We start from the raw sequence: 12,551 nt of genomic DNA on the forward strand, positions 1-12,551 counted from the left end.
GGTCAGCAAGGGAACCATGCAAACAAACCAGCAGCAATAACAACAGCCGCCAATAGTCAAAAATTTACCCTCAGTTTTTGTCAATGTATTTTCGGGGAGGGAGGAAAGACCAAAGAGAAATCGAAATGATGGTTGACGATCACGTCGCCATGCATGTCTTTCTGTTCTTCTTCTTCTCATCCTCCTCTTCATCATATTCGGGTTTTTTCTCTTCTTATTCTATTTCATCAAACATTCAAACCAAAGCGTGTTATACCCAATGGCCGAAGTCGAGCCCGCACAAAATTATGGCCAAGCTTAACAAAAAAAAATTCAACATCATCACGATCCTGAATGATGATGATTGCACATCTGTTCCATTCTTTGTTCGTTTATTCGATGGACAATTGAAATGGCGTAGCGAGGGTTATTTTTTTTTGTTGAAAAAGCTTTGCACATGTGAACCTAGGTCTAGGCCATCATTTTCTACTATAGTTTCGCATGACAGGTCACATATACGGCCCGTTAGGCTCATTTTTTTTGGATCGTTCCATCTTCATGGTTCATGAAGTCCCTCTCTGTATGTGTTTGTGTGTGTTTGTGTGTGTCAATCGTTTTTCGATTCATCGGTACACACGATGATCATCAACGTCGATCAATCAATTTTCGAAATGGTCATTTTTTTCTGTTTTGGGCATTAAATTTCATTTCCATCATTACACCCCAAACACATGGCCAGTATATAAGAATGAATGACAGAAAAATAAAAAGAGAGAGAGAAAGAAAAATCCGACAAACTGATTTATGGGTTCTCAAAATCATCGATTCGAATCTCGCCCAGAAAAAAAGAATACGAATGATGAAAGCCCTAGAGGCAAAGAAAACGAAAGCAACGAATGAGCGAGCGGTAGGAATAGATTTTTCAAGCCAAAACAGATGTTCCCAAATGTTAGGCGCCTCATTTTCTATGATGATAATGCTTAATTTTTTTTAAAATGAAATTCTCTTTAACATAAACTAAATTATAATATCACAGATAGACAAAACAAGTAAGCTTAGACTACTGACCATATAAACCATCAAAATCATCATCATTTCCCGCCGCCAAGGTCGACATATTTACAACACAAAAAAAAATTCTATCTATTAACCACGACCGTATTATATTCGAGGTTTGACCTTCGACGATTTGGATGGATGAAAATGAAAATCATAAAACAAAACAAAACAAAAAAACCGTCGATGATTTGGCCATGGGCGGTGGCAGCGACTAACAAATCTATGGATGATGATGGCGTGAATAAAAAAAACCATGATAGCCAAATGAATTGTACCAAACTATGATTTTTTTCATATTATTCAACAAAACAACAAAAACAAAATCACCAAATTTTCTTGGCCTTAGGAAAAATGAGGCGTATTTTATGAAAATAGGGTCATTCTTTGTGTGTGTGTGAATAGCCAGATGTCAAATGTTCGCGATGTTCATAGAATCGATCACGCAATTTATTTTAAAATACAGGTCGAGATCAAAAATAAAAACTTAGAACAAAATCAAATGGCTTTCTATAGCGCGCTAGCTGGGAGCATTACGAGCATACAGAGATCATCATCACAGAGGACCAATTTTTTTTTCTTTATGCAGACACAACAAAATTCAGGCCATGGGTATAGCAAACAAATATAATCAAGTAGCTAAATTCTCAATATAAAGGTTGCCCTTTGACCTAGTTCTCATTGTTGAAATGCAACATACACACAAATGGATGTATGTTCTTCATTCGATGACAGGCGATGTGTTTGTGTGTTGTTCGCTCCAGATCTTTTAAATTTTTTTCTTTCTTTCTCTTAAACTAAACCCCAGGGTCCGGTTTGTCTTTTTTTTCGGTACTTTTAGTGTTTTTTGATGAACAAATTAAAAAAAAAAAATTAGGGCGATGTATCTACTTAGATAGCCTGGCGGTTTAAATTGTTGATGAAAAAAAAACACGCCACGCCACATTCGTAATAACCATCATTGTTGCGCGAGCTATGAAATTTTCTATGACATGACCATTGCATTATATGATGATGATAATAATAAAAGAATCAAGGACAGTATTTAAAAAAAAAGAAAAATTTGCCTGTAAGCGATGAATGGAATTGATGATTCGATCAAGCTCCAGAATTGATGATGATGATGATCGTCACGACGATTTTGATTGCCGGAAATAATCTATAAAATTTCTTCTATAAATGTTTCTAATGAAGATTAAGAAGAAGAAAAAATTCATTTCCGGTTGTTGATTGTAATTATAATTTTATATGACCGATGATGATGATAATGATTACGACCTGGTTGGACAAACACAACACACCGGAGATTATAAAACCGATTCGAGGCGTTACACAAATGATGATGATGATGATGTCATACAAATATTATGCATATATTTGTAAATGAAAAATTTCCGATTCGAATTTTTTTTTATTCGGCGTATTGCGTGTCCATTGACAATCAAACAAAAATTGAAAATTAATTGCTAATTTTGGTTGGCTTTCAATTTTTTTTTTTAATTATCCTAATCATCATGATTTTTTTTCTTTACTCAATGACCTTCATCGTTGTAATAATGGTTATCATTTGACACGAATTTTGTTTGTTTTGTTTGTTCACGCTTTAGAATGTAATGAAAAATTTCATCGCTCATAAAAAAAACATTGGCAGACATAAGAGAAAAGGATTGATAACGATGGTCATTTATTGCACTTAATTTAGAATTTCTCTTCTTTTTGTTTCTTTCATTCTTAAAATTAGTCAAAAATCCTAATTCAAATCGAATCCATAGATCGTGGGAAACATCAATGATTTGAAATAAAACTGAAATTTTATTATTATTATTATTATCGCCGTTGTTACATAATATCGATGAAATTCTTAATAAGAAGAAATTCATGATGAAATTTTTTTTCCATTTGTGAAAAAATTTAAATTTTTTTTATTTAAATTTTTCGCTCGGTCGTTTGCCTTTTTTTTTGTTCGAACAACGCATGTGCTATGATGTTTGGCGCCTTTTTGCTTATGTTTTTTTTTGTGTGTGACAAGCGCCACCACAGCTGTTGCATGTTTGCATTGTCTCGAACATAATGTTTTAAAAATATTTTTTTTTTGTTTTGTTTTGAATTATTATCAATTTTTTCTGTGGTCATTATTTATTTTTTTGAAAAAATGTTAATTAGTGATAATCGTAAAGATTTTTACGAAACATTATTACAAAATCGTTCACATGTATTAGTATTAGTTAGCCATGATTTGGATTCAATTGCAGCGGCTAAAATTGTTCGATATATATTTGAATGTGATCATATTCCATATACGATTGTACCAATTCGGACACGTACAGAACTTCAACGTGCCTATCAAGAACGTCGTATCGGTATTAAATTCATTTTAATGATTAATTTAGGTGCTACTGTTGATGTAATCGATGTTTTGATGCCCGAAAATGATGCACAGATTTTCATCGCCGATTGTCATCGACCATTGAATGTTCATAATGTTTATAGTGAAAAAGATGTACTTGTTCTTTGTTCAATAACCGGTCTAAATAATATTGAAGATGAATTTCGAAAAATTCCAAAATATGAAGAATTATTCTGGGATTCAGATCTCGATGACGATGATGATGATGTTGATGTTCGTCAACTTTCACTCGAACAATTACGTAAACGAAATGCATTCAAAAAATTCGAAGCTAAACGTGTACAATTGATGAATGAATATGAAGAAAATTCTCACTATTCATATTCAACAGCCATGATATTTTTTGATTTAGCATGGAAATTGGGAAAAGATTCAAACGAATTATTATGGTTGGTCATATTATCTGTTACTGATAAACAAAATACTTATAAATTACCAAGTGATTTGATGAAAAAAGAAATGGGCTATCTATCCGATTCGATGCAACGTTTACGAAATATTCGTTCAGATCGTGGCTTTGTTTTGAATATTAATCGTGATGCTCAACCGGGTAATCAACAGCAATCCGAATTAGTTACGACAACTAATCATCTAAACATTTCATATGAAAAAGATTTAAATCTAAAATTATATCGTGAATGGTCATTGTACGAAAGTCTTTGCCATACAATGTACACATCATGTGGTTTTAAAATCTGGAAACTCAAAGGACATAAACGTTTACATACATTTTTAGCCGAACTTGGTTTACCATTAAATCAATGTAAGCAAAAATTTCAATCCATGGATCTCGATTTACGACAAAAACTTAAATCAGAATTTGATGAAAAAAAAGTCAAATACAATTTGCCGAAATTAATCTGCTATAATTTTGTTGGCTTTCGTGGTATAAGACAAAAATTCAGTGCACCAGATTTAGCCATGGCATCAAGAGCCTTATTAGAGGCTCCTGGTCGAGATAAAAGTTATAATCAAAAATTTTTCGATTCATTCGATTCTCTAACTTGGAGCAATCAGGATTTGATCGATACCGGTATTGGTTTGGCAAAAGTACAGCTATCAGCCATTGTCAAACAAGTACAACTAATCATTGATGCACATTTAATGACCATGATGAATAATGTTTTATGGTATGTGATCATACCGGAAAGTACACCAGATGCAAATCTTTTTTGTCATCCAGGCTGTTTAAAAGCGTTGACCATTTATACGTTAAGCGCATACGCTTCCTTTAATAGTAAATCTCAAAGAGCAATTCGAATGCCATTGGTTTTAGTTACACCGGATCCTGAAAGGCCTGGAATGGGTCTGATTTGTGGTGTATCACCGTTATTAGCATTGAAAGAATGTCGAACATTTTATCGTCAAGCATTTTTGACCACCTCAAAAAGAATGACTACCATCACTGATAGCTGGTCATACGAAGAAAGTATTATTGATCCAGATATTGCCTATATCACCTATAAAGATGCCCATAATTTCCTTCATGAACTTTCTCTTTTACTTGAATCATCCCATTAAAAAATTTTTAATTCTGAAATTCTATACAGACAAACAATTCTTACTGTTCATAGAATTTGTTACATAAACATAAACATTTTATAGTCGCGCCGATTTTTATTTTGGATTCTATTCATGTTTGACAGTTAAATCACCATAAATTAATACTTGATCTAATCATAATGATAATGAAATGTAAAAAATGCCGAATAAAGCAACAATTTTTATCACTTTTTTTGCTCTTTTTATTGCATTAATCGTAAACAAACATGATTTCATTCGACAGACCATTGAAGAATTATTTAAAATGTATCGAACTGAATTTGATGAAATGTCATTGTTGAAAAAACATCATTAAAATTTGTACCGTGAGTTTGATGAATTTAATTTTGTTGCAAGAATGTCATTTGTCGACTATTTTTTTTTTAATTTAAGCCTAAAATTAATCAATGATTGATGTAAATCTGTTAATTTATTAATAAATTTCTATTCAAATGAAGTACATAAGGTAGCAATCCATTTTATTTGATATGATAGTTTAATATGTTAACAATTACGATGATTCTATTAATAGAAATTGTTTGAAAATTAAAATCTAAACATTATAAACCATGGGCGTGCCAAGATGGTCGAGTGGTCTAAGACGTCAGACTTAAGATTTCCGGTTGTATGGGTTAACCCATGAAATCTGTAGGATATCTGATCCTCTAAGGAGGGCGTGGGTTCAAACCCCACTCTTGGCAATATATATATTTTTTTTTGAATTCAATTTTTTTTACTTCATAAATGTTGGCTTTTAATTATTTTTTTCGCGTTTATAAATCTCAATGATTTTGTTTTTTTTCTCTCGGTAACTTTCGATCGGAAACAATCAAAAAATGACAATTTAAACAAATTGAAAATGTTTCCATTGATCAGCGCCATCTTTCGCCTAGTTCTAGTAAATTTTTATTTTTTTTTATTTTTCAAAATTTTTAATCGTTGATGCGATAATAAATTTTTAGGCCAAGCTCAATATGGTGTTCATCATCGAATCCCGATGAAGAGAAATACTGTCGATTTGAAACGCTGTGTTATCGAACCAATTCGAATGAATATTTTCTTCTATTTGATTCAAATTCTTCCATTTTTTATCCACCATCTTTATTCATTACAAATCATACGATATTTTTTGGTCGTTTATCTGCCGTTTGGGATCATAATAGATTTTTGATAAAATATCTAGCTACTATACCATTCGAACGTAGAGAAGATCTAAGAAATGGATCTCAATTCTATTGGATTCCTGGACATACATTGATTATGAGTCGTTTTAAACCGGATAATTTACTTCATTTAATACACGATGATATCTTGCCATTACAGGCTACCATTCGAGAACAAATTGGAACCAATAAGATTGATATATTATTTTTTAATGATCATTGGCCCCTATTAATAGGCCATCCTTTCTTCAAACAATTGGCAAAACGAGTATTTTCACAAAATGAATTTACTTCTGAATCCGTAATCTGTTTTCAAAATGCTTATCTAGGTTAGAACAACATACTTCAATTGCTTTTAATTTTTTATAATTTTATTTTGTTTTAGGTCTATCTACATCAACTGTTTGGTATCAATATGGATTTAAGCGACCACAATCACCTATACCAAGAAAACCAGAAGAATATCGTTACATGCAAATACAAGTTAATGAATTACGTGAAAAACTGTTTTCACTGATGAGATTAGATCGAATTGATTGTCCTCGACGAAATATTGTACTTATTGCACGTGAAGAAAATCGTCGAATCCTAAATCTCAATGAATTTTCACGATATATTTCGAAGAAATTTAGCAACAATCTTGATGTTATTCTTGTATCACGTGATAAAATCGATAATTTTATAGAATTGAAACAATTGATCAACAGAGTGATGTGTGCTGAAAAATTTGTTGCAATGCATGGCTCTGAACAAATATTGGCCTTGTTCATTAAACCACCAGCTAACAATCAAATTGAGGTGATAGAGTTATTTCCATATGGCATTGAAGCCGAACGTTCAACCATATATCGAACATTTGCTGAATCGATATTGGGATATAGATATTCGGCCTGGACGAATCCGATTCGCGCTAATACACGTTTTCCCAACGAAAACGTACATGGATTATCGCATCTAACCGAAGAACAAAAGAATTCCATTCAAAAATCGATTGATGAACCTCTTGAACCATTTTTATGTTGTGACCATTTAGGATGGTTATATCGAATCTATCAGGATACTATTGTTGATATAAATATATTCAATAGATTTCTCGACGAAATGAAAATGACGACTGATCAACATCATCATTCATCATCATTATCATTATTAAATCATAATCACCAATTTTGGAATTTTGGCGAAGTGCAAAATCTTCGTTGTCAGTTTATTAGCATAAAAAATGATGAAGACATTGACAGAATAAAAATTGAATGGGATCCGCCTTGGAACTTGCCATTCATCATAGAACAACAACAAAAACATGAATCTCAGCGACAATACCATTACGAAGTAATCATACAAAAAGAAAATGATACTGATCTTAAACAGCCTGTACAACATAACGTTTATCATACAAGCAACACTTGGTTTGAATTGAATTACAATGAAAATAGTTTTCATTGTTTTCATGTATGGATTAAAATAAAACTTAATCGCAATAAAAGTGAAAACGGTATAATCAAAAGTCATTTTAATCGACGACCATTGTTTTGTTGTCAAAATGATGATGGTAGTACATAAAAAAAAATTAACGAACAAAAAAATGATATAATTTTTTTCGAATTTTCGACAATGTCGTATTTGAAATACAATTACATTAGTATTTTAATGTCATAATGTAAATATGATAACATGTGTTTATGCGATTCTATATGTATTCAATGTTTGAATAATGAATAAGATAATATTAAAAACTACTCACGAAAAAATAAAAATAAAAAACCTGAAATCATATTTGAAAAATTTGGATTGGATTCATTGTCTACCGAAATGTGTAAATAATGATGAGGTTGATTTAAAAAATGCGATTATCCAAAAAACTTAATTAAAATTTAACAAATGATATCATGATCAGCTCGAATCAGATTGCTGGTGATGGTCGTCACTGGAACAATAACATTTTGATGATGAACGATGGCCGCGGTAGCAGCAGTCGATTCCATATCGCCATTTGATTGCTGTTGAATGATTTGTGCGACGACTGGCTGTGAAATTGGCTGATGCTTTGGAAATGACTGAACGATTGGTGATTCGATTTGCGAAATCGATGTGTGATCTTCGTTTCCAAATATAGGGCGTGAAGATTTTTGATGATGATGACCATCCGCTTTATTACTGATTTCCATCTTAGGAGCTAATATGTTCATATTACCATTAGCGCTTGGATTATTGAATTGAATCGAATCGTTAGATTCATCACCACTAACACTAGTACTTGCATTGGCAGATGAGGATCCACTTATTATTTGTCGCTCAGAAAAGATTTCATGAATCTTAAGATTGATTCTACGAGGTATTTTTTTTGGCGATGCACTAACATTACCACCGTTTTCATTATCATCTTGCAGAATCCGTTTTGAAACGCTTCGTTTGGCACCACCGAGTGAAGACATAGAAATCATTGCGGTCGCAATCGATGCTTTCATATCACGATGATGGCTATTATGATTACCAAGGCTGCTACTTGGCATTGTCAACATATGAGGATTATTATGAGCAGCAGTGCTTAATTTCATCATATTGTTGATCTGTTCCAAATCTTTACTTGTAGTCAAATTATTTTGGAAACGATAGGTAATATTTTTGCTTGGGGACACGTATGTAGATTGACGTAATGGTGATACAAAAACCGGGTAATTTGGAACGCAACGCAATGGCGATTGAATGTTGGATGAAGCGAATTTATTTCGAGGCATTGGTGACAATTTTACATTCGGATTCTGTAGAAAAAAGAGATTAGTTTGCGAAATGGAAAAAAAGAAATAAATATTCAAGAAAAACAAGTTAGCCTACCTTTTCTTCAGAAGAGAATTGCAATATGTAAGATGATGTGAGATTTGGTACAAAGATTTTATTATAAAAGTCGATTACAGAACCGAATTTTTCATTCGTTTCAGGCGAGCTGGAAGCAGTCGTTTCCGATTGCTGATGTTCAACAATAGAATCAAGTTTTTTCGCAACTGTTAGCAAAACATTTCGATATACAATACTAGAACCTTGTGGTTGAAGTCGATATTTATCTATTATATTAGCAAATGTAATGGTACACTCGCTGTTAATATTGATTCGGGCTACAGCATAGATGCAACACATTATTATCTGATCCAGATGATGATCACACATTAGATAAGTATGCGCTTGTATAGCATTTTCGAAACAAGTCCATATTTTGCGTTTAACCTCATCAGATGTTATTTGTAATCTTTTAAATAGATCTTGCAATCGATGTGATGCTAGTGAATAAACTTTACGAAAGAACAGTGCAATTTGAGAATTGCGTTGATTTTTGCTGACTGGTGTGGACAATATTGTAGACTTGGGGCTGGGAACTAGGCATTCATCGCTTTCTTGTTTGACCGGAGTACTTGTTTGAATAATCGATTTTGTCGAACGTATAACCGATACATCTTGACACACCGGAGTCTGTGGTGTTATATTTTTTGAAGCGTCGGCATTGTTGTTAGTGAATAATTTCCGTTTAACATTTCCTCCTGGAAAACCACTATAAATAACATTCGTTAAATTATTTGTGTCCGAACGAATAACCGGCGATTTCATGAACGGTGCAGAGTTTTCACGGCCATCTTGATTGTTGTTGAAAAAATCCAAAGAAACTTCGGCGGAAGTAGGAGAAGAAGTTTTTGATAGCAAAACCCATAAAGGAGAATCTTTTGTCCATGCAAGGCAATCAAGAATTTGTTCCTCAATCGTATTCAAATGTTTCACAATATCACGCGATAGTCCAAGTTCTTCACGGATGATTGGTTCGATAACTTTATAGAAAAAAAATGGTGGAATTTTAAGTTGTGGATGGTCATCATAAATCTGCAAAATCCATGGAAACACTCGGTTACAAATGTTATAAGAGAAAAGAATTATCTCCAATGAACAGGCGTACAATGAACGAATCAATATATCTGACGATACAATTTTCGACAATGACTGCGATAAATTTGATTGAGGTATACGTTTCGATAATTCACCTTTTAAAATTTTTTCGAATATATAATAGAAAAATGTCTCAGCAAAAACACGACGTTTGTTGGCGAATTCATGTCCAGACGTCATAATGCATTGAAATTCTTCATTCGAACGAATGATTGATTGATCTTGATTACTTTTAGCGTAAGCTTCGGAAAATATATCTCCCATTCTTTTGATGATGTCCTTGATTTTTGTTTGCGGATCTTTGTCACACTTTTCGAAGATTCGTACCAAATCTTTGCTTGGTTCATTTGTATGATTCTTCAATATAGAATGCAACCGACTAATTGATGTTGTTGCGGCCGATATTGGAGTCAATACTTGCTTGACTGGCGTTCTTGAATCAAGATACTGTTTGGAGCTTAACGGTGTTGCTAGACCCAATGTTCCATTTGAATTATTATCATACGATACTTGTTGCTGCTGCTGAAACAATTTTTCATCTATCTCAAATTGGGATTGAAGTTCTGCAGTTCCAAGCTCTTTGCTCGCCGCCTCATTTAGAAAGATACATTCATCGAAATCCCCGACAGTCAGAACAAAATCTTCGTACTCTTTTTTAATGTATTTGCTGTGATAAATGAATGAAAACAAAAAAATTAATTTCAATTGACTTTAAGCCTGATTAAATACTTACTAGTTAAAATCAATAGCATCGTTATCGATGATACCATTAGTTCGTTTTCGAAGATTATTGTTGTCAATCAATTTATTTAGCAAAGATTTAAACCAATGTTGTCGAATATGCTTGACTTCGACAGGGATGCCATTGAATTTTTCACAAAGAGTATCTATGATAGAAATGCGTTCATCGTTGTTCAATGATCGAAGATCATTTTTAAACTCTTTTGTTAACTTATCTGTTAAAGGAACTAATTAATTTCTTTCAACGAACTTATCCATATGGATATTTACCATAAAAATTCGTGTTGACAATATCACGATAATTGTCAAATGAGAGCACCGATGAGAAACAATAATCAATACAAACAAGTAGTAAATGATAAGAGTTGACCAAGTGATCTCCGATTTTGGAGAAACGAGATTTGACAAAGACGAATAATGTCCAACAAAACGTAAAAATATCCATTGAATTTAATGGTTGCTTGCGACTAATTTTTCGATGAAAAAAAACGTTACCAAATGATTCAGAAACTCAATTGTATTTAGCTTACATTTTACGAATTTTCGGGCTGAATCTACACGGAGGGATAGGACATTTGAACACTTCTTCAAATATCGGCTTATATTTTTTGAATATAACCGATGTGACATTGAAATTTTTTTCAATTTGTTCTATTTTTTTTCTTAAATCAACGGAAGAACCAGCCATGTCGATCCAATTTTTAATCTTGTTAAAGAACCGCACAAGACTATTGAAAAAACAGTAAGTCAGTGTGAAAATAAAAAAAATAGAGTATTATAACAACCTGATATTACAGGAACGAAGAATGCGCGTCAAAGAGACCATATTGCCTTCGATACGAGCTTGTCCACGACCCATTTGTGTAGTACATTTTCGACAAGATATGTACAATGCACAAGCAAGCCAATCCATCTTATCACCCCTTTTTAAAGAATGAAAATAAATAATCAATAAAATCATTGAATAATTCTGAATTCTTACTTCAAGAATATATTTGACACTGATGGAACGAAAAGATTTCCATGATTCTTCCAATGTTTCACTGTCCAAATTCAAATTGGAGCGTATCTCAGTCAACAAAAAGAATGTAATTCTTCTTCATCGTATTGGTCATCTGAATCCATGTTTATGCAATTGTCAATGAAGCGAAAAAACGAATTTGACGATTATATAACGATGATAGTAAGAACAACAAAATTCTTGACCTAAAGTATAGTTGTTAAAACCGACAAAACAGTGGTAATATGTCACAAAGACTATATTGTACACATATACAAAATTGAGTCACAATACAGCAACAAAAAAAAAGAGGTAATAATGATGATAATATAATTATGTAAATCAATGTTTTTTAATGAATCGTATGCAATTCCATCGGTGATGGGGAGGCGACGGCGGCATAGCCATTAAGAATTTTTACAAAAGACGACAATTTGGCATTAGCAACATCAGCATCAGGATAACATTCGGGTAAGTTGCTTACCACAAGGCATTCATTTTTTCTGTGCTTCTATTTCGCTCTTTTTTCTCTCACTATGTCTTCTGCAAAATTAAAATCAGTACGTTTTGCGCACGCGATTACTCACCAAGAATTTTGAATTCAATTCGAAACACGCCTTCCGTATATCGTTTTTGATACAATTTAAATGTTTTGCCACATTTAAATAGGCGTGGCCAACATTATTTTCAATGACATATTGGCGCGAAAAATGTAAATTCTGTAATGTTCATA

At 32.8% G+C, this 12,551-nt stretch overlaps 3 protein-coding genes and 1 non-coding gene across 4 annotated transcripts; 3 read left to right on the forward strand and 1 right to left on the reverse strand.

Annotated features, from left to right (window-relative positions):
* Positions 1-3,074: 3,074 nt before the first annotated feature.
* On the forward strand, positions 3,075-5,172 carry Cdc45 (cell division cycle protein 45). The gene has a single exon (XM_027343619.2). The coding sequence runs from the start codon at positions 3,188-3,190 to the stop codon at positions 4,961-4,963; it is 1,776 nt and encodes a 591-aa protein (XP_027199420.1). The 5' UTR covers positions 3,075-3,187; the 3' UTR covers positions 4,964-5,172.
* Positions 5,173-5,561: 389 nt separating this feature from the next.
* TRNAL-UAA (transfer RNA leucine (anticodon UAA)) lies at positions 5,562-5,685 on the forward strand. Its single transcript has 2 exons — positions 5,562-5,599; positions 5,640-5,685. It is a non-coding gene; the product is annotated as a tRNA-Leu (tRNA).
* A 415-nt stretch (positions 5,686-6,100) lies between these two features.
* LOC113793569 (protein O-linked-mannose beta-1,4-N-acetylglucosaminyltransferase 2-like) lies at positions 6,101-8,877 on the forward strand. The gene is made up of 2 exons (XM_075820482.1): positions 6,101-6,476; positions 6,533-8,877. The coding sequence occupies exons 1-2, from the start codon at positions 6,245-6,247 to the stop codon at positions 7,708-7,710; spliced, it is 1,410 nt and encodes a 469-aa protein (XP_075676597.1). The 5' UTR covers positions 6,101-6,244; the 3' UTR covers positions 7,711-8,877.
* On the reverse strand, positions 7,718-12,336 carry LOC113793568 (retinoblastoma-like protein 1). Its single transcript, XM_075820412.1, has 7 exons — positions 11,800-12,336; positions 11,604-11,739; positions 11,349-11,546; positions 11,089-11,285; positions 10,811-11,033; positions 8,983-10,744; positions 7,718-8,909 (listed from the first exon to the last, which is right to left on the reverse strand). Exons 2-7 carry the CDS (start codon positions 11,729-11,731, stop codon positions 8,022-8,024), a joined length of 3,396 nt encoding a protein of 1,131 aa, XP_075676527.1. The 5' UTR covers positions 11,732-11,739; positions 11,800-12,336; the 3' UTR covers positions 7,718-8,021.
* Positions 12,337-12,551: the final 215 nt, after the last annotated feature.

This window comes from Dermatophagoides pteronyssinus, unplaced genomic scaffold (genome assembly GCF_027571235.1).
Source record: "Dermatophagoides pteronyssinus isolate colony J.1.1.1.1 unplaced genomic scaffold, Derpt_VIB-CSIC_2022.12 sq0001, whole genome shotgun sequence".
NCBI classification, from domain to species: Eukaryota; Metazoa; Arthropoda; class Arachnida; order Sarcoptiformes; family Pyroglyphidae; genus Dermatophagoides; species Dermatophagoides pteronyssinus.

Bases quoted from the DNA above. Each gene is read 5' to 3' on its own strand.
- Cdc45 (XM_027343619.2), top strand. From the start codon at position 3,188: ATGTTAATTAGTGATAATCGTAAAGATTTTTACGAAACATTATTACAA.
- LOC113793569 (XM_075820482.1), top strand. From the start codon at position 6,245: ATGAGTCGTTTTAAACCGGATAATTTACTTCATTTAATACACGATGAT. The intron at 6,477-6,532 runs GTTAGAACAACA...ATTTTGTTTTAG, and splicing joins TTTTCAAAATGCTTATCTAG to GTCTATCTACATCAACTGTT.
- LOC113793568 (XM_075820412.1), bottom strand. From the start codon at position 11,731: ATGGATTGGCTTGCTTGTGCATTGTACATATCTTGTCGAAAATGTACT. The intron at 11,286-11,348 runs GTAAGCTAAATA...TCGAAAAATTAG, and splicing joins AGCCCGAAAATTCGTAAAAT to TCGCAAGCAACCATTAAATT. The intron at 10,745-10,810 runs GTAAGTATTTAA...CATTTATCACAG, and splicing joins GATGCTATTGATTTTAACTA to CAAATACATTAAAAAAGAGT.